General features: G+C 38.4%; 1 protein-coding gene across 3 annotated transcripts; it reads right to left on the bottom strand.

The window, feature by feature from the left end:
- Positions 1-653: 653 nt before the first annotated feature.
- On the bottom strand, positions 654-25,425 carry palm3 (paralemmin 3). 3 transcript variants are annotated; one of them, XM_055158388.1, is made up of 10 exons: positions 25,289-25,425; positions 25,137-25,187; positions 24,956-24,993; positions 6,567-6,619; positions 5,178-5,258; positions 3,851-3,978; positions 3,671-3,743; positions 2,778-2,808; positions 2,515-2,562; positions 654-2,014 (listed from the first exon to the last, which is right to left on the bottom strand). In XM_055158388.1, the coding sequence occupies exons 4-10, from the start codon at positions 6,609-6,611 to the stop codon at positions 1,236-1,238; spliced, it is 1,185 nt and encodes a 394-aa protein (XP_055014363.1). In that variant the 5' UTR covers positions 6,612-6,619; positions 24,956-24,993; positions 25,137-25,187; positions 25,289-25,425; the 3' UTR covers positions 654-1,235. The 3 variants fall into 3 exon arrangements, with proteins under 3 accessions (XP_055014363.1, XP_020794214.2, XP_020794215.2); XM_020938555.2 differs by lacking the exon at positions 25,289-25,425 and having other exon boundaries at positions 25,137-25,265; XM_020938556.2 differs by lacking the exon at positions 25,289-25,425 and having other exon boundaries at positions 25,075-25,196.
- Positions 25,426-25,485: the final 60 nt, after the last annotated feature.

Below are 25,485 nucleotides of genomic sequence, written 5' to 3' on the forward strand. Positions count from 1 at the left end.
GTGAAATGTCTTCAAATGCCACCACCAACCCTCATGGATCCCACCAAAGAGCTCTGCCCCTGGCCAGAAGAATCACGCAAGGACTGAGAAATATTATAGTGTTGACTGATAAAGATGCTTGCATAATAAAAGCTAGTGTGTTATGATAAATAGAAATACCATCAATGTTGGATCTTATAATTTTACCTTTTGTTACAATGTTAAATGCTTCTAGTAATGTGAACTGTAATAAAAGTTCTATGCGATTAAAAACTGGCCTGAAGAATCACTTAGAGATTAGGACTAAGAAATATTATAGTGTTCTAATAAAAGTTCTATGTAATAAAAATATCAATTTTTATGTCTGGGGTACTTTGTTGACTTATGCCTGCAGTAATTTGCACAGCCACAAGAGGTAGCTATACAAGCAATATTTGTGTAGTTAGTTCATACTAATGCATGGTAGAATAATCATAATAGTTGTGATGTTTCATAAGCATTAATATCGTTAAAAAATAAATATGCCAGTTTCAGACTATTAGGACTAATTGGGACCTGACTGAAATTGGGATTTAATTTAAACAGGTGGCAAACCAGGTAAACAGAGTATTCCTATAATTATATTTGAACACATTATAAAGATATGACTATGAAGATACAAAACAACTAATGACCAATGTAGCACAAATATCTGTTTAATCATTAAATTATTTAATCTCAAAACTGACAGAAACTCAGCCACTTGTGTTTCTGATCAATCTATTTACATTCACAGAGCTCAGGCTTCTGGGAGAAAATGTTTAAAAGCATATTTGGTAAAAAGAAATTCATAACAATGAGTCTTAAGTCTTTCTGGATTGCTTAAGATTTAGCTTGAAAATATATGCCCAAAATAGAGTATTTAAATCCATAAAATATTATTATTATTGTACACAAGCTTATGTATCAAGTCTTAGATTGTTAAAATGTGAATACAATAGTTTCATTGATGCATAGATTTTCATCTACAGTTCATTTATGCAGTAGATTACTCCACAGGCTTTATAAACATGCCGTGTGGGAACAGTCTTCGAGCCACTCAGTTCAGTTCCTGTAAAAAGGCACTTAAATTCCAAGTCCAAACTATTCTGTGTTTTCTTTATGCTGGAGCGAGTTCACTTCCTCAAAACTGGGTGTAGAGGAAGAAGTTTAACAGCATGTAAAAAAGGCTGATTAGATAGTTGAATTCAATTGGAACTGCATTTAAAGGAGTTTGCTCACATTACCGAGCAACACTGGCACGTTTTCCTTTTGGTCATCTTATTTTCTGCCTGATCCGCTCTGTTGGGGATTTCTGTCTGATTGCTGGTGCCTGCCTTTTCTGTGTCTGTATCATGATTTTTGACCTCTGATAGAAACGGCTCCTGTTCCCCTGGGGTCTTTTTATCCTGTGGCTCGGACAGTGGCACCTCCTGAAACTCCACTTTGATGATGGGTTTTGACCCAACTTCAATTGTTTCTTCTTTACTGAAGTCTTCATTCTCAACTTCTACCTGTGTTGTTGTAATACATGGCTGCGTCTCAGAGTAGACCGGCACTGAAGCCACTACAGCGCCCTCTTGAGTTTGGGTTTGCAGTTGCACAGCTGTTGCCTCCACTAAATCTTCCTCAACACCATTTTGTATTATTGCACTTTCGGATTGTCCTGCTTCAACAGTAGGAGTCACTCTTCCCTCAGTTTGCCCAGTTTGCTCTGTAACAGTCTTTTGGGTTTCCTCAGATATTGAAACTGCATTTTCCCAACCATTTTCTTTTGTGTCGTCTTCTGCTGTATCATCACCTTCATCTGTTATCATGATACACTCTGCTCTAATGACCAGAGTTCCCTCCTCTTCCACACCAACAATATTATTATTAAGATGAACACCTTGATCAGATTTAACGTCTTCACTTAGTCCATTAGAAGTCAGTAGCACATCCACTGAAGCACTGTGAACCATGTCCTCTTCCTCCCCTCCAGCTCCGTTTGATAGAACAGCCGCTTGGATCTCTTCACCTTTAACAAGAAAATCAGAATTTACAGCACAGCCAATACAGAAGCAGGCAGGGCTGTAATTACAACAGTATGCAGAAATGTGAGGGACATCAGCTCCATTGGCCATCACACACTCAATAAATAGATTTAATATTTCCTTGACACAGCTGATGTAACGGAGTCATTACATTCAAATGTCATCATATTGGTTATGAAGTAGAGCAACATTCATAAAGAGATGGGTGGCCTTTGTGACAATTTCTGTTTTTACTTTTACAATGATAGAGAATGAGTACAAGTTGTTGTTGATGTAAGAGATGCATTTTAAAATTCCATATTTAAAGACTTGTTGCAAAGTCCACTGAAATATTGCTTGAATAAAGAGGTGGCTTGGTAGAAAATCCTATGCCTTTATGGTGCTAATGTGCGTTAAGAATAGAATATGAAAGAGACACTATTGGGAAAAAGATCTGATTATAATTTACACTTGAGATGAGACTGCGCAGTGTTGTGAGGCTTACCTGATTCTGCTCCATTTTTCCCATTGTCCTCAACATCTTGAACAGTTCCTGTGAAAAAGACATGGTGTTTTAAGTGAGAGCAGAACCAGGGCACTGATGATAGCTGGCAATTGTAAATCCATAGAGGCTATAGAACTGAAATGTTTGGACAGATTGCAGTTTTTGAAAGACACAAATGGAAGGAAAACTGCTCACCAGGGAAATCACCAAATGGCTGAAACATAGTTTGATTTTAAAACTAGACAAAACAATTGAAAGGCTACCTGTTGCTGTTTCTTCTACCGCCACTGTCTCCTGCAGGGAACACAGATATATATATTTTTTAAGTTTTTATTTCTATGAACTGAAAGAAGACCTACTGTACTTGTGTCTGCTATATAATCATAATTTGCACATTTAAAATTGCAATATTCATCTAAATTTTGATGTCTCCATAAACGTCATCACAACAAAGACTCAATATCTCTGAAAGATAACGCTAGCAAGCAGCAGATAAAAAAAAATAAAAATTCCATCCTATGTGAATCACAGACTAAGAAAATAATATTGGAGAATGAAGTAAGTACAGAGCAACTGAAGCATGGTGGTGACACTGAAAATGGGAATTGATCGGCAATATGGCAAGCAATTAAAGACTGCTCAAACATGCTTGAAACACTCCAAATACAAGTTAAGGTGAGTAAATGGTGAGGGTAAGCAACTATAACATGGTTAGCAGCTCTAAAAAGGTTGAGTTTGCATAACAGATCTGCTTTAATGTGCAGCCTAACTCTTCCAGTGTTTTTGCAGTTTCTTCCATTAAGAATATAATTACATACCATGGTCATTTAAGACACATTTAAACCATTGATCACTTAATACTACAATACAAGTCCCTGTGAATGCTGCTATATACTAGAGTTAAGATTAAAAAAAGAATATAAAATACAAAAAGATGTAAGAACAGTCCTAGTTTGCTACATATGAAACTCCCATGTGGATACAAGCACTGAATTGTTTATGTCTGCTTACATTCACAAGGCTCCAACAATAACAAGAGGCACTACATCAAAGCTGTATTAGCAGAACATATGCATTATTCAGGAATAGACCAACATACATTTACTGTGATGGACACGGACAAGGGCATAAGAGTGCATGCATTTAAGTTTCTTACAATTTGTCCATCCTCTATCTCTTCTGTTAGCTTCTCCTCAGCCTCTGCCAACTGCTGTGTCTGCGACTCCAACCTGAGATGAAACAATAAGTGAAATCAATACAGCACTAATGAAATGCACAGAGCTTGATTCATTCACTTTTTGGCCATGTCACACAAACAGGAATGAGGGGGCTTTACTTTTCAAAGCGTTTCTCAGTCTCCTGTGCCTGTGTTCCCCACAGAGGAGAGCGCGGAGCTGCAGTGTCCAAGGAACTAGGAGACAAAGGAGGACCCTCCATCAACCACTGGTCTCTTAGAGATTTCCTCTGTTATGGAAAAAACACAGAAGCTGTCAACTGTGTGCATTGTTTAACAGTACATTTGGATATTTCTCTACTGGAATGCTAAAACAACTGGACTGTTGGCAAGTGTTGCTAGTAGCAACAAGGATCTTTGTGCTGACACAGAGCATGTAGTCGACATGATATACAATAGCAGAAAAACATTACTTAAAAACAATCCAATAACAATCCAATAATACATTCATATTTCCTATCTCTTTATCTAAGCCTGTCACCCCAATTAACTGATATCATAACAACTGATCGTAATTCAGCTTTTTCAATCCAGACACCAATGACAATAAAATGACTAAAAGGAAAAAAAGGAAAAAAAAAACAAAAGACATCAAACAAAATATGCATTATCTTCATATTATTATACAGTATTCAAGTGGCTATGTGACATTTTGACTAAACAAAATGACATTTGACATACTAAACAATGATACATGTGTGGCAACAGTTATTAAGACAGCAGTCCAACTTCCTTTTGTTTATGTCTGGAAGCTTCTAATTTGAGATTACGGTGGTGGAGATCCTTTGCTTCCTGTCAGCGTACAGTCCAATGTTTATCAAACCTGTCGAGTGCTAGCTGGAAGCTACCTACTCAACCAAAAGTGTCACAAAACCATCTTTGTATTTTCTCTCCTAAGAACAAGCCCTGCTCTGTTCCCATTTGGCTGTGAACTCTTTAAATGCTCCTTCAGGTCAGAGGTAGTTTATAATGTGTTCTTTTAAAACTCCAAGACATACTCCATGTATTACCACTTAAAACATAATGAAAATAGCTGCTATATTTATGCGCACCTTATGCTCAAACAGTTGTGACACACACCGCGCATAGTAACGTGAGGAATGTGCCTTGGGACTGTGTTATATAGTGAAGAAGGAAGTGAGAACGACTGTCTGGAAGTAGCAAGAAAACAATAGAGCAGCTCTGTATCCGAGTCTAAACATTTAGGGAGAAACTACACTGCAAAAGACTGGAATTACTGCTGCTCAAGTCAGTGGGAGAGCCAGGAAATAGAGGAGGGTTACCTATTTCAAAATGTGCTTCTTTCTTAGCACGTAACCACATGAGAGTGTCTGCAAAGGATTTTAGATCAAAGTGTTTAAAGCTGAATCTGAAGCTGACATTGTACATGGGAGAGATAATAAGTTATTCCCGGGTTTATGAGTCAGACCTTAAGTTGTTGCAGTCTTATCCGCTCATCCTCCATCTCCCGTTTAGCTCTCTCCTGCTCATCCAACAATCGCCGCTTTTCCTACAAAAAAAATTAAAATTTTGATTAATTTCCTGTTTATTACAGTTCTATGCTCAAAGACACTTTCTGTAAGCCTGTGAGTGAGTGACAGCTGAATTTAACCAATCCAAGAAGCAAATCACCACAGCCAATGGAGTGGTTGGCTGCTTTTGTGACTACAAACTGAGCTGTTCTTGGAATATTTAGATTTTTGAGCTCAGTTTTTAACATCATATGGGATTTTAACCTTCTAATAAGTGCAGCATGTGCAGGTCAAAGGACACAAGTAAAGGACTGTTGGATTGCATGTAAAAACAGTTTTTCCTGTTTCACAGGAGATTATATAAGAGGCTAGAGCGTAAGTCCAATGAGGTTCATTTGGTCTTCCGATAATTTATGTTATTAGGTTCTTTTTTCAGACCAAGAGTATGTTTTCATACCTCACATACCTTCCTCAGAGTGGTCACGTGACCACTCTGAGACCGCTAGTGAGCAGTCGAAACTGTAAGGTATGAAAACAAACTCTTGGTCTGAAAAAAGAACCTAATAACATGCAAGAGGCTAGCTAAGGAGATAACTAAGAAGCTAGCTATAGACTGCTGAGATATGACAGACTTTTTACACCAAATGTGGCAGCAAATGTGCAAGAAGACATTCCAGAGGAAATACTCTAAGACCTTCCAGAGAAAAGACTGTTCCTCTCCTCAGACTGCCCTGACACAGATCTGATGACCCTTCCTAACCAGTCCATTTGTTAAAACTGCACTGAGACCTTTGATGAGACACAAAGGAAACTGAGAAGCGCAGTATGTTTCTTCAGCTAAACTTGAATTTCCCTTGGGATCAATAAAGTATCTCTCACAGTGAAGTGTGATCATTAAAAAGAAGAAGATTGCTCTAGTTACTTCTAAGGCAATAAAGCTGTTTACATTCATTATCATAATTATAAGATTAAAACTGTGATCTGTCTCCAAGAAAATAATTTTAAATATTGCCCATCTCTAACTGTAAGAGATGTGTGTAAATTAATAAACAGAAGAAGAGACAGTATTGAATAAAACATCAGTGAAAAAGGAAAGTGGGGACACCTGGTCAACCATCTGTCAGCAGGACTCTGTCACCATAGACATCGACTCCATACACCACAGACTCAATATCCCAGAATGCTTTGAGCAGCTGTCCCCATGGCGACGCTATGCTGTTTTTGCAGGAGGCCACATTGCACACGAGTTAAATTATTTAGAGGTTGTGGCCACTGCTTAGTTTCTTTCTGCCTCCCTTGCACACAAATTCAAATGAGAGCTGGTAGTAATACGTTTATGGACTCACAGCTATGGCCTCCAGACGCTGTTTGTACTTCTCTGCCTCATCCATCTTGGCACCTGTGATGTAAGGAAAACACGAGAGGTTAGACAAATACAAGGCCAGTAGTTTCAAGTCTGCAGTCCCGTTTATCACTTTCACTTTATGGACTATCCAAGAGCACAAACTTCTAGGCTTCTACACAGTAAAATGTGTATCAAACTGCATTAGCGCATAAATCCCCACTCTCCGGCAGGATGCACATGCTGCAGATAAATCGGTGGCAGGATGTCCTATTTGTGGAGCATATAATTGGACATGAGTCTGGTATATTCGTTTGTAGATCCAGCATGAAACGTTACCCCTCTCTCACCTTCTCCTGCTTCAAACCAAACTCTCTCCTTCACACATACTACGGATTTGCTCATGTAGTCCAATGCAACTCCTTGAAATAAAACAACTTCAATATTTGGTTTTCTCAACATCTGACAATGACAATTTTGAGCTAAGGTAAAATAAAAGGCATTGATGACAAAAACGAAATCACTTATAATTAGTCCCTTCAACAGAAAAACAATCCATCTATTCCCTAATAGACATTGGACATTTTTAAACACATGGTGAGAGGAAGCCAGGAATTGTCAGCACTCTCATTTAAAAACAATAATGATCAATCTGACTGACACGATGAGAACACGGAGATCAAGTGACACCTTCTAATTTGAGTTTTCAACTTCCTCCGTCAAATTAACACTGACACAATGTGATAATCAATGAGCCTTATTTAGGCCTGGGACAGTGTGCTGTTCTAACCAATCAATCAGTGCCCTTCTAGGCACAACATTCTAAGAGTGGATGAGAAATAATTATCACACAACATTGTCATCGTACTAATTGTAACAAACCACTGTTTATGCTTCTGTGTCTCTGCAAAGCTGGCACTTTGTGTTTTTGTGAATGCAGCAGTTTCAACAACAAAGACCACCACACAAAAGGCCCATGGTCCATAGAATACCACAAAGAGGACAACAGGAGATTTGTGTTTACGTTTTAGTATCAAAAGCCAATGGCACTAGCAATTTTGGTTAATAGACAAAATAAGTCAGCTCCTTCCTGTAGCTTAGCATTGTATTGCTGCTGTCTCCTGACATCTCAGGGTTGTCATTATGTAAAACAGAAGTCTGACCAACTCCAGGGTAGGTTAGTTCATTGAAAAATGGGAAAAGGCTTTTGGCACACCTTTTAAGACATTTCACAAGGAGGTGATGAGATGGTGAGAAAATGGACACACACAAAAAAGACACACAGAAGCAATTTGGCAGCGTTCTGAATGAGGCGAGGTGCAGTGACAGCTTACAGTATAAGCCTCCATAGGGAGGAGTGGAGGCTTGTGCCTCACCAGGGCTCCAGGAGGGAGCCCAGAATAGCAGTCAGAGATAAACAAGCAAACACAAACAGAGCTTTGATGAGGAGGTATTCAGGAGCTCCCCGCAGACACGCACAGACGCTCTGATAATTAGACATGATACAGGATAAAGGACTCCTAAGGACTGAAGGCTGACAAAGTCAAAAAGTTAACTGACTCAATGAAAGAAGATGTCCCGACACGAGTCAGTTCATTGGGTCACAGAAGAATGAAAATCATCAGATAAGTATGAACAAAAGAAAACATTGTGAATATAATAGTACATAAGGTTTATTGGGTAACACCCCCCAAGCCAGTTCAGTTTTATTAATGTGAAATTTGTACTTGATTCTTTACACCTTAACTGTGATATTTCACACAACTCCCACAATCCTCTAGTGGGATTGAGAGAGCAAAGCAGCCCACTAATGTGCTCTGGGCCTGAACACAAATGCATTTGCTTTGCCTCTGTCTCTCACAGTGAAAAACAGCAGCCGCCACGCGGCAGAGAGGAGGTATTTAATTACAGAGAACTGTTCACCTGTAACACCTGGTGCCTGCCAGTGCCATGACAGAGAAGATTCAAGCTCTCTTCATCCAACTACACTCTTATGTAGATCCCAGGCTCTACTCAGTGTTATGCATTTTGCCAAGAAAAAGGTTGTAGGCTGCTACCCTCTGAGGTATGACCTCCCACTCAATATGGGCACTTAGTCACACTCCAGATTCAAGCTAAGGCCACAAAAAGGAAAAAAACAAAACAAAAAAACATACACTCACTTGGCAAATGCTTTGGACAGCTAGAGGGTTTTGTGTTTCTGCAGTACTCCAAAAATATCTGATGATCAGACTTATGTTTTGAGGCCTGACAAAAGTTGTATAACTCCATTTTGCAAATGAGTGATGTGGCGCTGTGTCATTATCTGTGCAAACACAATTCACTGTGCTGTGAAGTCTTAAAATGAAATGTCGACTAGCTTGGCTCATAAACTTTGGATGTTAATGCAAGTGAAAATGAAAAATGGGTAGTATATAACAGTTAACATATTGTGAACATATACTGGCTCCCCACATACTCACATAGTTTCAAAATAAAAAGTGTTTCACTTTTTATCATAGATCATAACATACATTTTCCTACCATGCTTATGTAACAGTGAGTATAGTGTGGATAGTGCGAGCGATTGAGTCTATGCTAGCTGAGATTAACAGTGTGGACACTAATAGAAAAAAAAAAAACATCCTAGAATCTAAATCATACAGCTCAATACCACTCACTCACCTAAACTTGTGTAGACAATGTGATAGATAATAATATAGACTCAAAGAACACACAACAAATGCTCTTGGTCAGATAAGTGGGGCAACAATGAGCTGACCAAGTCTAGCTGGGTCTATAGTTCAAATAAGAAATAATGGTGGAGTGAGGTAGAGACGTTTATTTGGCACAGATCAAAGGGCCACTGTGGACAAACGCTGGCTCGAGTCTGGAGATAACAAGCCCTAGACACACAGGAGAGACAGAGGGCAGGTCCACACAGGGCACCACACCACTGACATTTTGTTTCTGTGTGATGATGCAATTATGCAGTTAAAGCGCTGGCAACTCTGCTCTGTGCTTTCTCGTCTATTTCACGGGCAGATGGGGGTGCGAAGAATATGCTGAGAAAAAAAAGAATATTAATTACATGGGAGATCTATATAACCATGTATAGTTATTGTTTGTAATACCAACTGATAGACGTTAAATAGAAACATGTTAAATTTATACTTAAAAGAGATGTGACTAAAATGGCAAAATCCCTTTTCACACACAGTCAGAGGTGGGAGGCGTATAGAACATTTTATGATATTACAATTATTGTTAAAGAGAAGGTATTTTACTTCTACGGTGTATTAACTGCAAACACATAAGATAATTTTGGCCCCGCGTTAAGTCTCTCCCTCTTCAGAGCACTATCATAAAACAGTCACCGTGTATCCCACTAATGAAAGTACATTGCATCAAGTTTGTCATGTTATGGAGAATTGTCGTGTGGGAGCATGGATGACGTCGGCTTGTGGGTTAAGCAGCATTGCACAGAATTTTGCAGCTAACTGTAAGGAAGGTTCGAATAGGGCCCGGGTGAGGTCGCTAAAACATGCATGGATGTTATATATAGCCTCTTTAAGCATGTTTTTGATGGAGGAAATGCTGTAAGATGGTAGAAAATGTTTACATAATACCCCCTCTTTAATTAATGTTTACATGTTAACATCATGCCTATTATATTCTATACATCTGTATATAATTTCAAATGTTTTTAAAAGCCTGTCTGTGTAATCCCACATTCATCCTCGCACGCTATGTTTAAAAAAAGGCTGCAAAAAGAGCTGATGAAAAGTAAATGAAGATTGCTGTAAGCTGCAGTGTAAAATTCTCATACAGTGATACCTCTGCTCTTTTACTTTCACTTTTACGTGTCTGAACCTCATCCAAGACATTTACAGGCATGTTTTTGCACATTTCTTATTGCTACAGATCTGAGGTTTGCCAGCAGCATAACCCAGAAAATAATATTGGTGTACAATTCTTATCAATAATGGCCTTCCCGTAATCACAACCGTTAGGCGACCGGCCAAGGATAGATTTTTTTGTCAGTACTTGGCCGGTTGCCTAACGGGATGCACACAGACATGTTGATTGATTGACCTTTCTTCATGCTGCACATCACATAGCAGAGTTTGTTTCTTCTATTTCACTTGATTAACGGGAAGGACTATGGATTCACTGACACAACACTCGTATCGAATATCTGTACAAATATTGAAAATTTTGATGGGTTGGATATCGGTTCCAAGATATCAGTTCAGTTGATATCCCATTTTGGTCGATATTTTTGTAAGTTTTTCTGTGGTTACTTGAAATCATAATTAACAGTTAAGAAACGCATTCAGCCTCTGCCCCAGTATCGGTTGATATCGGGGCTCAGGAGGTACTTAAAGCCAAAGTATTGACATCGGTATCAGAACAGAAAAAGCTGGATTGATGCATCCGTAGGAAGGAAAAAGCGATAGTATAAAAAAATAAAAAATAAATTGTATGATCAAGTTGAGAAGAAACTGTGTTGACATTGAATCTCAAATTTCCAGGGCTTCCCACGAATTTTTGTAAGGTGACAAGAGTCCATGGGCAATCCTTGAAGAGCTGTTTCCGTTCATATGTTTGGGAACAGGAAGGGGACAAACATGGCTGCCCTCCAGACAATTTGAAGCAGAGAGGCCGTGATCTCTGAACTAGCACCTCCCACGCTGTCGTCACTGTGCATCTGTCAGGAAGGCCCCACTTGAGCACACTGTAAAACTAGATTCCTCGACAGAACTTCAATAGGAGGTACAGTATGGTCGCACAACAAAAGCCATTACTCAGTAGCTATACCAGAAAGAACTACCGGATCGTTGTAAAGTGCTTTTTCACCAGCTATCGATTTTTGGTTGCTTTACAGACTCTGCAGCAGAAATTGCATTATTGGAGATTGATATCCTGCTTATCCAGATGGAAATAAATCTGACACAGTGAGAGTGTGTAGTTGAGTGTGTATTTGTGTGTGTGGTATGGGTGGAATTTGTGTAGCTTGGATGGTGGTGTTTCAACAGCTCACCGCCAAGTCCCTCTGATTGACAGGCCAGGTCGAGGAATGAAAACAGCACATTCCTGCACTGTGTATGAGTGTGTTTGAGTGCGGCTGGTATTTATTACAATATGGAGGCGTAAATCAGTTTTACACAGTTATTAGTGAGGACAGGGATTCATAATAGGGGTAAAAAACAGGTCATTGAACATAACTCATACAGTTTAAAAGGTTTTAAATGTTACACAGACCGAATTAATGTGTTTGGGTAAGTCCACTGAATTTAGCACATATCTGTTAAAGATGCACTGCGTAACATTTCTGGTGGAGGCTCTGCCATCTGCTTCTCTTCGTGGAAATGTTATTGCTTTGTCTAGAATGTTCCACAGTATAGATTAAACCTATCTATCATGAGGGAGATGAGCAGGCTACAGCACTACTCTATATCACAATTCAAATCGGAGAGACGCTCCTTTTCACAGAAGGAATGATGTATTTTTGAGCAACAGAAACACCTGTAATAAATAAATGCAAAAAGGATATGTTTAATGACAGCAACAACATCTCCATGGAGACAAGCAAGTAGCAGTTCCTCCACCAGAAAAGTTGCACAGTACACTTTTAGCTTTACAATAAGTCAATGTGATACAAAATTAAAGAGAAAAAAGCATTACAAATGTAGGGCTGGTTAATTAATCAAAATTGAATTCAGATAGAGACAAACATCTAATCGTCAATGTTATTCTTGGCTTCTTTTAATCAGGGTTCTACAGCCCTTCCTCTGTCACTGAAATCATGTGATTTGGAGCAGAGTTTAGATTTTGGAAGAATAAATTGAGCTATTTTTGTGTTAGAATTGCACTGATTTAAAGTCTACATTGTGTAAGTTCATGGAATCAGTGCCTGAAGCCATTATGATTTTGATTTTAAAATGAAAAAAAAATACTAAATTGAATAGAAAATGGGGATCACAAAACAAAATGCAATAATGCCTCACTGTGAAAAAGTTCCCTAAAAAGAGATACAGAGGAGGCCAGTCTCGAGCCATAGTTCTGGTGCTTTTCCACATTCAGGAGGAGGAAGCGTACCGACAGCAGCTCAGAGGCGTACAATGGGACTTAAAAACTACATTGTAACGTGCATACTAGGCACTGAGTGAAGGAAACAATAATGATGTGTTCAAATCAGTGTGTACTAGTCAAAAGCGAAAGGTGATTGCATTTATCCGGGTGAGGAGTTGAGTGGTACTAAAAACATGGATTGAGGAAGCAGTTAAAGGTCTTATATTACACCAAATGGATTCTTATGAGAATAAAGCCATGTTATACTTTGTTACCTTCTCAAAAACATACCTGAGGTTGTATTTTGTTTCATTCACACATGATTGAGTCCTTTATTACACTGTTTCCCGAACTTTTTTTCTGGGGACCCATATTTTAAAAGTCATAAATCTTCGCGACCCAAGTCAATAGACATTATTCACAAATCACAAAATAAATTTATGACCATTATTGAACATTAATGAGGATATTTTATTGTTGACTGTGTGATCGTGTCTCTCTGAACAATTAGTATTACTCAAGTTTTAAACAATGAAAAACAGTAATCGGTGTTTCCCACAGAAAATTGGTTAGGCAAGGCGGTGCTCATGTTTATGTATATTGCAGACAGTGATAGACTCTTGCAATTCACCTGAAGGTTGCGACTCAGTCTTTGGGAAGGATTTGTGCTTTATTATTAGTCTGTCTACATCTCCAAAGCTCAAAATGCTCTATTCCACCTTGTGATGTCAGGTAGTGGTAGTTTTCAAGTTAACAGCTCCTTTTACCTTTTGTTCATTAGAGACTGTAGATCATCCAAATGATTATCGTGAAGGTGTATGAAGTTTAAAAACACAGTAGAGTATGTCCTATATTGCCACACGGAATCACAAGGTGGAACAAAGTGTTTTCAGTTTGAGAGAAGAACACCTAAACGTGCAGGATGTGTGTGATAAACATGTGCAAATGAAATGAAACAAAACTCCAGGTATGTTTGCAATCAGGAAACATTATAACATAATAGAGAAATATGGGCCCGTTAAGTTTAAGACCCATATAACCCAAATTCACATCCTCTGGTTTGCAAAAGGATTTCAAACAGTTGAAACGTGCATGGATGACCCTAAAAGAACTCCAAACACAATCACAAGCAAAATTATGTGTTACTGTGAAGGAATGCAACAGAGAAGCATAATTATTCAGTTCAGTTCTTCTATTGCAGCTGTCGACTTTTTTACCCATTTCCACTGCAACTTCTGAATGTAGAATAAATATTGTCACTGAAAAGTGCAATCTGTAACATTTCTCGTGAAGGGTCTGCCACCAGCTTGTCTCCATGGAACAATTTCTTTGTCTAGTATGTTCCACAGTATAAATTAGGCCTATCTATCATGAGGGAGACAAGCAGGTTACAGCACTACGCTACATTACAATTCAGATCTGTGGAGAGTCGCCCCTATTTCACACAAGGAATTACTGTATTTTTGAGCAACAAAAACACCTGTAATGAATAAATAAACAATGGATATGCTTAATGTCATACCATGGTATATTCCAGGCAAAGCAGTAACATCTCCATGGAGACAAGTAGCAGATCCTCCATTAGAAAAGTTGCACAGTACACCTTTAATATGTAAATTTAGAGATTGACCAATATGAGTTTTTTCATGGGCAATACCAGTGCCCAGAATCTAAAGGAACCATTGGGTCTGCCAATATTTTGGGGCCTATATTTTTGGGCCGATATGCAAGCCCAATTTCCCAATATGTAATTTAAATTTAAACTCACCCATGGCCCTTATTTTTAAACCACAAACCTCTAAGAGAGCAGCCTAGTCATGTTTTCATCTGTTTATGTATTCTTTAGGCAGCAGGTCGACCAAAACAAAATATCAGCCTGTACTGGAGATTGAATGCAGATAGCCATTAAGCTAAAAAAATCCAAATATCGCTACAAATTTTTTATTTTATTTCATGTTCATTTATAATTCTACTCAGGTACAAACTCACAGATTATGAAACACATTGAAGGTTATATAAAACAGCAAACATCACAAGTTTGCCTCAACTCAATTATCGCAGCTGGGGTTCACTGCCCTGACAGCCTCACAAGGGAAAGAACTTGCAATTAACCCCGAGCGTCAGATATTACAGTATGTGGTTCAGACACATCAAACATGTCATCTACCTGCCCATATCTGAAGGCAGCCACAATGAGGCGTGCGGTGATCACAGCACGACGCAAATATACGCCTGGGAGCATCAAAGGTATCAACACAGAAGAACGAGCAAAGATCCTGCACTTCAATTGAAAGACTAAAGCTTGTTCAATGTACTGAAGCCTTTGTTCGTGGTTCATGCAGAATAGCTTATGAGCCTCTATCAACTTGAAGGAAAATAAACACATTCCATCTGCTACAGACCTCTACAATCACACGTGAATTGCCATTAAAGGGTCCATATTAAAGTATTTTCTGATCTATGTTATAATGTTGTTTCCTCATCACAAACATACCTGGAGTTGCCTTTTGTTTCATTCACAATTTTAACAAACAAACCCAGCATATTAGGCTTCTGAGTTATTCTCTCAAACAGAGAATACTCTGTTACACCTTCCGATGTCATGTGGCAAAACAGGAGGTGTTCCACTGTGTTCTGCATAATTTCAGACCTGGAATTGCCAATCTTTACTGAACTAAAAGTAAAAGGTAAAAAGAGCAGTTTGAGCATTGGATTAATAATAACAGATCATTAATAAAGGGTTATTAAAACAAAACACAACTCCAGGTATGTTTTTGAGGAGGTAACAACATTATAACATGGCTTAAAGTGCACAGGAGTCAATGCTGTGTAGTATAGGACCTTTAAATATTTTGAGTACTTGGCAAGAATCGAAGCATTAGGATTGGTGCATACGCATATACAATGGAGGGTCTGTTTTGGAGGATGTAGTCGTTATTTGGCCCGGCCTGCAGTACTTTGGTGGAGGAACACTTAAATACACATCCCACGCCCAGCTCTATATCCGATCACCCTTTGGGCGGATCCAGAAATATTTTTGATGGGATCTTGAGGGTTTTTCTAATATATATTTTGGATCGCACAAGCAGAAATGTAACCTTTACCTGGCTGGTGGGTAAACAATGAAAAAATATGCGTCTATGGAGCAATGTTTTAGAATAATTTTATGATGCTTGCCTGTCGCATTCACATTTATAAGGTCCTGTATTACATACAATTGACTTTTGTGAGCTTTATGCCATGTTAGAATCTTGTTACCTCCTTAAAAACATACCTGGAGTTATGTTTTGTTTCATTCACATTCATTAAGTAACCCTTTATTATTAGTCTGTCTAGGTCTATGATCTCTAGATCTGTCTAGAAGCTCAGAATGAGTGTTTTCAGCTCCAGGTAAGTTTTGGATAAGGAACTAACATTATAATTAGAAAGTAGTGTAATATAGTACCTTTAAAGGTGCCTTATGTAACTTTCTAGAGGAGGTCCTCAACCATAAGATGTTATTGCTTTGGCTGGAATGTTTTCTCACTATGGCATGACATGGTGGCCTCACCATGTTGCATTTAATCCATTACTGGTGTATTTATTACTGAGAAGGATGCCTTGAAACACATGTATTCTCACTGTCAGTGGGGTTGTTGCTTCACAGATCTGTGGAATGGAGTCACCTGCTCTTTTCCACTGAAATAGATACAGTATGTTTAATATCATACTGTGGAACATTCTACATAAAGCAATCTCCATGGAAACAAGCAGGTGATGGACCCTCCACCAAAAAAGTTACACAGACCTTACAAGTAGGATATAAGTAGGATAAAATAAGTTTTAAAACTTCTTCCAACTCCTTTTCGGCATCATGGACTCTATGGCATATTACTGTTCATCACATTTTATCTCTTTTATTTAATAAATATAGTCAACTGAATGAGTCATTATGTGCTTAAACTGATGCTCAAATAAATAGATAGATAAATAAATAGAGCACCTTTAATTATATAAAAATGTAGGACAGGATATGGATATTTTGTTATTAGGCTCTATCTGTTATCGAGCCCCATGGCCAGCCCCAGTGAAACATGAGCTACTTTCTCCTCTGAAACCAGGCAGCGAGCCCCATAAAGCAGGTTATTAGTTGGAGAGTCCTCTTCCTGTAGCTGCTGACGTACAGTATCCTCTGAGCCGTCAACACACTATTTGTGCAGCCATTATCTCCTCGGCTCAACACACAGGTGGCTAATATAGCGCCTTAAGAAGCACTGTACATCTCTGCATAGAGCTTTATATTACCCAGAGGTCTGCAAAGAGGACACTAGCCTTGTCAAGAGCTCTGTCTGTTTCACTTGTTTAAAATATTAAGTCTGGGAGCGTTTTAGTGAGAAAACCACTTCAACAATCATTGAGAGGAGAGAAAGATCAGAGGTGACACGACATGGGGAAGCCCTTGTGAGAAACTGTCCACTTAAACTCCTCAGATTAAAATGGCCCTTTAGAATCAGTGCTTTTGGGTGTCATCTTAGCTCAATTAGTTAAGGGTGTGTAATAGGCAAATTGAAGCATGAGAGTTGTTTTATTTCATTCACGCACATTTCAGTAATTTGTTGCACATTTTGTCATTCTCTCTTTTTCTTTTTAAAACATCTGCCCCTGCTCTGTAAGCCTATTGTAATCGATGAAGCTCTTGTAAGAAGAACATGATGAAGAAATTGGGACCATATCAAATAGAGAAAATTATAATTTTTAAAGCAAACTAGTTTAAATTTGAGAAGTTAGAACTGAACTGGTTTTGAGATTCTGGTTAATGTTATGGGGGTTAATGGGGGCTATGGATTCACTTTCAGGGCTGTGGGAACATAAAGCCATGGGGACATACACTCCCGACATGGATATCAAAATTATGAAAAATTAGGATAATTTCAAAACAATATTCAGTCCTTAAATGATCCTCAAAAGGCACCCATGAAGAGGAAACTGAAGCCCATGAAAAATCCTTCATAAATACACAATTCCAACAACAACAATTGTATCCTCTTAAACACACTTACAACTTCACATAGCAACAAAACATCAACATAGGCAGGACACTGATCACACCGGTTTAGTGGCACAATCAATAATTAGTGTGACAATACGTCTAACAGGATGAGCAGTGAGTGATGCAATTAAAACATAACAACAAACCTGAAGACGTAAAAGACAAACTCAAATTTATTAGTTAAAAACACAGGCGTCAATTTTGTGCTGACATTTTTGAAAGTAAGCTAAGTACTGCCCACTGATCCGGCAAACGTTATTACTTCAAGTGCTTCAAAAGGGCGATATTCAGGAGAGTCATTACTGTAAAGACTGGCTGCTTTCTACAGCTTCTATGGCTTCTATGGATTTATCAAGAGACAAACAGTTGGATTACAGAGTGACTTTTAACGAACAGCCATCACACTAAATAGAAACAAGTAGATGTGAAATTCCGAATGCACGTCCAAGCTTCATAAACAAGACAATGTGAATAGGAACACAATGCCCTCTACTACAAACTGGAAGTCAGAATAAAACCTTAGATATAATATACCAGATATAACAGATGAGATTTCTTTCACCATAACTTCCGTCAAAACATAGACCCAATCTCAAGGTCGGCGACAACTGCATACTATTGAAGCACGAATTCAGGAAATATCAAGAATTTCAAAAAGCCAAAACTGATAACTGCCTACACCACATCCAGTATCATCTGTTATTTGGAAAACCTTGACACATAAAAGGAATTAAAATCATCAAAAGGACACATGGCGAGCCTGGATCAGATACCCCAGCAAGCATTGCACTGAGAATACAATATTTACCACATTCTACTTCTAATATGAATTAAGTACATTTATTTTAGGTTGCCTGAAGAGCTGGATAGATATGTGCACTGAAACAATACTGCTATCTGATATCAAACATATTTTGGTCTATAAATTTGAATACCGATATATCGTGATACTAAATTTGGTGATACAATACAATACAATACTGTCATTGTGGTCTGTATCAATATATTGGTAATTTTATAGTATTTATTTATTTTTAATATATATATTTTTTGTGACCACATTACAATTTTGTTGCTTATTTAGTGGAAGGAAATTTATGTATGCAATTCACATTACATATTCACAGTTTTTATGAATATTTCATATTAATTTTGTACATGTAGTGGTTTAACAAAGAAATATTGCTGCTAAACTATATTCGGTTCATCAATATATCACAGAGTATAATGTGCAATATGTTGATTAACACATGTATTGCCATATTGTGATCATATCGTATTCTGAGCCATGCATCGAGTATCGTATCATGAAGGACCCTTTGATTCCCAGCCGTAGTGCGAAGTCAAGAAAAGTGTGGCAATATAGTTGATCTGATGCAAATGAGGGGGTATGGAATCATTTGGGATAAAAAAAATGCACAAATACAGCAACCTCAGCGACGGTTGGTGACAGGAAAGTGAAACGGGGAAGTGATCACAGCCACACACCTGTTCTGACAAGACTTTGTGACACAACAACAGAAGCCTCTTCACCAGTGCGATTCGCTCATCTCACAGATATCCACTTCTGTCTGTGCCAGTGTGCACTTTGTCTGAATCCTGCAAGCACACACATGCTCCAAGATCCACGACCAGCAGGGGACCAAACGCAAGGAAAGACTCACCTCACTCATAGCATCCTAAAAAAAAGAAAAGATGTTGCTGTATATTTTTTCAATTTAAAAGGTTGGATCAAGGAGAGTATTTCAGATGGGGATGCCCTGGTGGATAAAGAAAATCAAGCTATGAATAAGCTTTATCATTAATGCCGTTTTTAGAGTTCTCCCATTTGTTGTAATATTAATGGCCTAAAGAGATGATATATGCTCTGGCTTTGTCTCATTACAGAAATAGCAAAGTGAAAACCTGATTTGTAAAACTGACATTCGAAATACACTGTTCAAGTTAAAAAGCCCGGTTGCAGTCCAGTCAGGAGAAAACATTTGCACAATTTGGACAGTCCTGATGAAATATTCAAGTTTAGCCGTCCATATCTTTAACAATTTAGAGTTCTATATAAATCCTCCATGCAGTGAGCCTATTTCTAACCCAAAGTGGCTCTGCTCCTGGTGCACTCTGTCAATGTGTGACTGCAGGGAGAGGGATGGGGTAGGTTCTTGTGTTCTGTGGTTTAATCAGTCACTACCTGGGACATCAGGACCAAGCTACAGGCCCTGTTGGGAGCTAAAGTTTTGGCAGGTGTGAGCGCAATGGATTAACCTAAAGTAAACAAAGGAGGTGAAGTGGAATTTTATTTAAAACCCATTAAGAAGTGTTAATCTCAAATTTTCCATGTAAAATCATAGATTGTATAGATGGACATAGCAAACCTGCAAGCTCCAACTCCATTGACTTTACATAGAAAAATTGTCGCCCCTCTCTCTGTAACTGCTGCTGTGAGCCTCCTCATTTTGGTCTTAAAATGTTTGTATTAATCTACTCTACATGATCTTGGTAAATACCTATTCCTAAATGGAAGTAAATTTAATAAAGTAATGAAGTATTTACTCCAAAAACTGCTCCATCATTTGCCCTTAAAACCTTTAATATCGTGAGCTTCATTTGACTGGAGCTGAACGCTATGGGCGATGTCACACTCCCTTAGTCCATTTCTTTATACAGGTGAAATACAGTTTGAATAAAAAAGCACTTCTGCCCAACATGCAACAAATCAACTCTATTGCCACTCACTGTATAGTTGCAACAAGTACTGGCTTGCTCTGGCGATTTGTCTGTGTGCGCAGGATTAGGGTTCAAACAGGTTTGGAGCGGAATTTTGGACCGGTGTAATCCAGTCTCGGTTCGTTTTCTCCATTGTCATAGAGTCAAAAGCCTGTGGGCCGCTGTGCTGTGGGCCTCACAACTGAGCCATGATCCCGCACACATCACCTCACAACACACAAATCATATGAGAACACAGAGCTGTCCAACTCACTGTTCAACCACACCAAGCCCACAGCATCTGGATTTGGGGAGAGCAGCAGTGGCCCTGTAAACACCTTGTGAGACGTTCTAATGTTCAACTTCCTCTTTTTCTTACTAAACAAACAAACGGACATTCCAGGCCAGGCACAAACTCAATTTAAGTCAATATCTAACTCAATCTGCAGCTTTTGGCTGTTTAACTAATGATTATAACTGCAACAAATATTAAATGTTATGTCATTTGGAAGGCAGAAGCAATTGTTGCCAAAGCACTTGTTGTTGCCTGCACACAATGATTATATGTCAGCAAAATTGAATCCCACAAGATCACAGGAGTTTAATATTTAGCCCCCAATTGTTAAACCTTTACTCTGTTACACAAGCAGATTTTGACATATCCTTGGGTCAACTGACAAATAAACATGAAAAAAAAAAAAAAAACGCTATCTGTAATGAGAACAGGCAGAATGCTGAACATGTTGATGTGTAACCACAAAAATATATGCTATTTAAAAAAAAATTAAAATAAATCACGAAAGGAGTCTAGTTCAGACACAAAGTCAGCAACAGGGATTTATTTTTAAATACATAGAGCTGTTGAAGCCTGATAAACCATGGAGCAGTGTGCAGAAATTAAACAAACTCTGATGGTACTGCAAACAATTCTGAGCAGACTTGGAGATAAGAGCAGCCATGACGCAAAGCAAACCACTGTCAACATTTAGCACATAATACCAGACCTACAATAGTTTATATGCACTATACTTGAGAGCAGGGCAGATGTAGTGAGTTTAGTCAAATGATGAATGCAAAGTTCAAATATTTGAGCAATGAAATACTGATTATACACTTCAGCCAAAATTCAGTAATAAAACATACACCAACATAATGTGAACCTGGCAACAAGAGTAATGCAGCTTTAAGTGTGTATGTCGCAAATTAATCATGATTTGGCAGGGACAAACCATTTCCTTGCCTATTTACTTGACATCTCATGTCTTCATTGGAAAACAACCAGAATAATACAGAATGTTGGCAATGCAAAAATAAGGCTCTTTTACCCCACGGTGACTCCATCCAAGCATAAATACGTACATTTCATTACAACATTAAATGGAGGCTTAGTTCTCCTTGTTATTATGGATGGTATCAAGTGTTACATTAATTTGGTAGATATCTTATCCCCTTCCAAGATTTCCACTCATAGTCTCAATCTACATTACAAAACAGACTCACACGTTTGCAAAACTGTGAATGCTATCACTGAGTTTTCACTGGCTTTGAATATTGAATATGAGAGTAGAAATGTTGCAAGCTATGGAGTTTATATTTTTGCTTGCATGTTTGTAGGGATGTAACAATATCCAAATCTCTCAGTATATTTTCCTGCTATGCATCTCACGGTACGATATTTCTTGCAATATTTTGCGAAGGCTAACAAAATTATGCATATGCTACTTTTTCCTTTTAATATGCCTTGATTTAAGACTTAATCCACAGAACAAAGATTTAAAAGTGCTTGATTAAGTACTTCTTCATGTAGTGTTTACTGAAACAGAGCAAAGGATCATGGTCTATGTAGTTCCCTCAGTTTTTTTTTTAGCTATTGCTGGACCATACCTTTTAATTTAAGTAAAGAGAATTGTAATTCGATATATTTTGTGTAATTTGATATATCGTGATGGTCCAAGATATTATTGAGACTTTTTCCATGATATTTTGGTTACATCCTTAGTTGTTGTCTGTAAGGTTTCTAATCTACAGAGTAAACTAATACAATTGACATATATTTAAAATTTTAAAAATTTGCATTGAAGTGAACTCTTGTGAACTAGTGAAGAGTTGAGGGGGTTGGATATCTGCACTTTCCAAGTGTATGGAGTTGTTTACCTGAATAACATTTTGTGCCAAAAAGTTTAAAATCTGGAGTAAGGTTGTTAGCCTTGAGGCCCGGGATCCCTGACATTTTAAGTCAACAGATTACCTCACATGAAAAGAAATACCGCCCAGTAGCCCAGAAACAGAATGATTATTATAACTGCACTGGCCTGTCTAAACATAGCTGAGAAAAAAGAAACAGGCAACAAAAATCCCACAAAAGGATGAGTGTGTAAAAGTAGGCCATTGTCCATACATGACTGTTTGGGAGCGGCTAGCCGCTCAGGTATGCAACTCCAAACACAATGACATAATGCAAAGAGGTACACAAGTTATTTACAACACAACTTCAAACATGTTGCAATCTATGCATCCTTAGAAACAAGAAATACAAGAACACAAATCCGGTGCTCCAGGATATTTGTTGTAATATAGAGCAGACAGATAAACACCAGGCTGATCTTTAAAGTGGGAGGACATTGGAATAATTGAAATAGCAGGGAACTATCTATAACAATATAAAACCCGTCACAACAGTGTTTGAGAGAGTAAACCAAATGTGAGAAGATATTAAGTCCTAAACAGAAAAAGCAGTGATGCAAAGACAAGAGGAGATCCGCTGCGGGGCAATTTGTCAGTGAAGAATTCAGCCATTTACCAGGAAAAGTGGAGGTGGATTTCGTCATTCTGCACTTGCCTTCCATCTCTTCCCGGCTAATCTTTATGTTTTAATCTGCCTTCATCTTGACAGTCTCCCTCACTCAGTTCAATGCGATTTAAAAGATAACACTAGTGAAGAGTGGTGGGGCTGTCGACCACACAACTCAAGGCTTTTGTGCAGTGGCTTATCTGTCTTAGCAGATATCACAGAAGCGTTCTCAATTTCTGCACAGTAGCACAAAACTACTTTTCAGTAATATATATATACAGTGTAAATTGGTCAAATTATGTGGTGTTTCTACTAAAATTTTCAAGTGTAGAATAAGAAGGAGTACTAGAACGTGCCATTGGTCTAGACTCTATGGCATGAGGAGCAATTGGTAAACTTTAAAGGTCCTATCATACACAAAATGGATTCTTGTGAGCTTTAAGACATGTTATAATGCTGTTGGCTCATCAAAAACATACCTTGAATTGCATTTCATTCACACATGTTTGAGTAATCCTTTATTGTTAGTCTGTCTACATTTCCAAAGATCACCATGCTCTGTTCCACCTTGTGATGTCATGTAGTGATAATTTTCAAGTTACCTTTTGTTCAGTAAAGACTGGCAGTTGCAGGGCTGAAATTATCCAAATAATTCTAGTATAGTTGTGTAGATCTTAAAAACACTGTGGATCACTCTGTAATCCCACATGACATCACAAGGTGGAACAGGCTTTTTTCTATTGGAGAGAAAAACCCAGCCTTAATCTGCAGGGTTTGTGTGCTAAACATGGGAATGAAACAGAACACAACTCCAGGTATGTTTCTGATAAGGAAATAATATTATAAGATCACAAAACAGTGTAATATAGGCCCTTTATATTAAATGTATCAAGATTTTACAATAGAAAGTATAGATATTGTGCCTGTCTCAAGTTTGGATAAAGTGAGAAGGCAAGGGCATTCACTTCTTAACAGAGATAGCTGGCTGTAGATTCCAAAGTATTGTGATTGGAATACATTTTATCCATCTGTATCAGTCCATGTCATTTGAGTGTGTGTGTTTTATACCATATACTGGCTTCTGCTTTAAATGTAAAGAATTACATGAGCACGACCGTGGAGACACCCTGCCCTTTAAGCCCTCAGTTCCTTCACCCGGCAGCAGCAGAACAGCCCAGCCGGGAGTTCCTGCTGTGATGGCAACTTGTTAATCAGTATATCTACACATATATGCCTAAGCAGTCCTGTTTGATTACAGATTCAACTTGGAATGCTTTTTCCAAGATTAGCTTCAAGCACTGACCGGGAAAAGCACTATGGTTAAAAAGTGATGAACCAGATGTTTCTACGGTGATATAATATTAGAAGTTGGAAATATGACAGTAAAAAAAAAAACTAAGTTGTCACGAGTGTTACATTTACACAAACATTAAATAGCAAACATATACACGGCAGCTGCACTGTGTCAATACTATCTAAACCACTACATCATAAAATAGTGGTTTATGGCTTGCACGCTTTTGGTCTTCATTACTCCGCAAGTATGTGTGCAAGAACAGCTATTTTGAGATCAACAAACATGGGATGAAAAGACTCAACAATATAATAAATAAATATACGTGATTAGGCTCTAGGACTGTTTCATTCAAACAGACAGTGGACACTCAAAATGCAACTTTTGTTTACACAGCTTAACAGAAGTCAGAGTCAGACAGGTCAGTACTCTAGTTGTGCTCGCTTCCAACTGACTTGTATGATATTAGATATGCAATTTTGCAGTCCAAAAAGTGTTTTTTTAAAAATGAGTAAAACGCCTTACCTGTCTTTCTGTCCCGACGGAAAGTTGGAAACTTGAGCCTATATATTCCAACCAAGAAACAAAAAGAAGTCAGACATCAATCTTACGTTCTTGGAACACAAAGCCGATAAAAAATATACCGAAAAAGCGATGTTGATTTATTGGTGGAAAAACAAACACCTGAGGATCCTCTTGCACTGACCTGTCTCCCTCCACAAGAAGCGAGGATCGTCACGTGAACAGCGACACCTAGCTTGATAGATCCACAGTAAACTAATTAAATGCACAATAAAGTTTAACTAAAAGTAAATGGCGTTAGTTTGAGCATTGCTGCTGAGAGGTGAAGAGACACACTTCTGATGGCTCCCTCCCTCCGTGTGAGAGTCCGGGTGCTGGGAGTGCCTCGCTCTGTGGCCGCGGGTGGTTACCTGACTCCAGTCATTCCGGTGAGGCCAGCCTCCACACGGCGCACAGAGCTAACAGAGCTAACAGAGCTAACGGGGCTAACAGAGGCTCACAAACAGCCTCATGCCTCATGCACATACGGTTTG

This window comes from Boleophthalmus pectinirostris, unplaced genomic scaffold (genome assembly GCF_026225935.1).
Source record: "Boleophthalmus pectinirostris isolate CB_2022bp ecotype Guang Dong unplaced genomic scaffold, ASM2622593v1 HiC_scaffold_22, whole genome shotgun sequence".
In the NCBI taxonomy this organism is placed as follows: Eukaryota; Metazoa; Chordata; class Actinopteri; order Gobiiformes; family Gobiidae; genus Boleophthalmus; species Boleophthalmus pectinirostris.

Coding starts and splice junctions, on each gene's coding strand:
- palm3 (XM_055158388.1), bottom strand. CDS start 6,611: ATGGATGAGGCAGAGAAGTACAAACAGCGTCTGGAGGCCATAGCT. Junction 3,744..3,850: donor ACTGAGAAACGCTTTGAAAA/GTAAAGCCCCCT, acceptor GTTTCATCTCAG/GTTGGAGTCGCAGACACAGC. Junction 2,563..2,777: donor GGTAGAAGAAACAGCAACAG/GTAGCCTTTCAA, acceptor TCTTTTTCACAG/GAACTGTTCAAGATGTTGAG.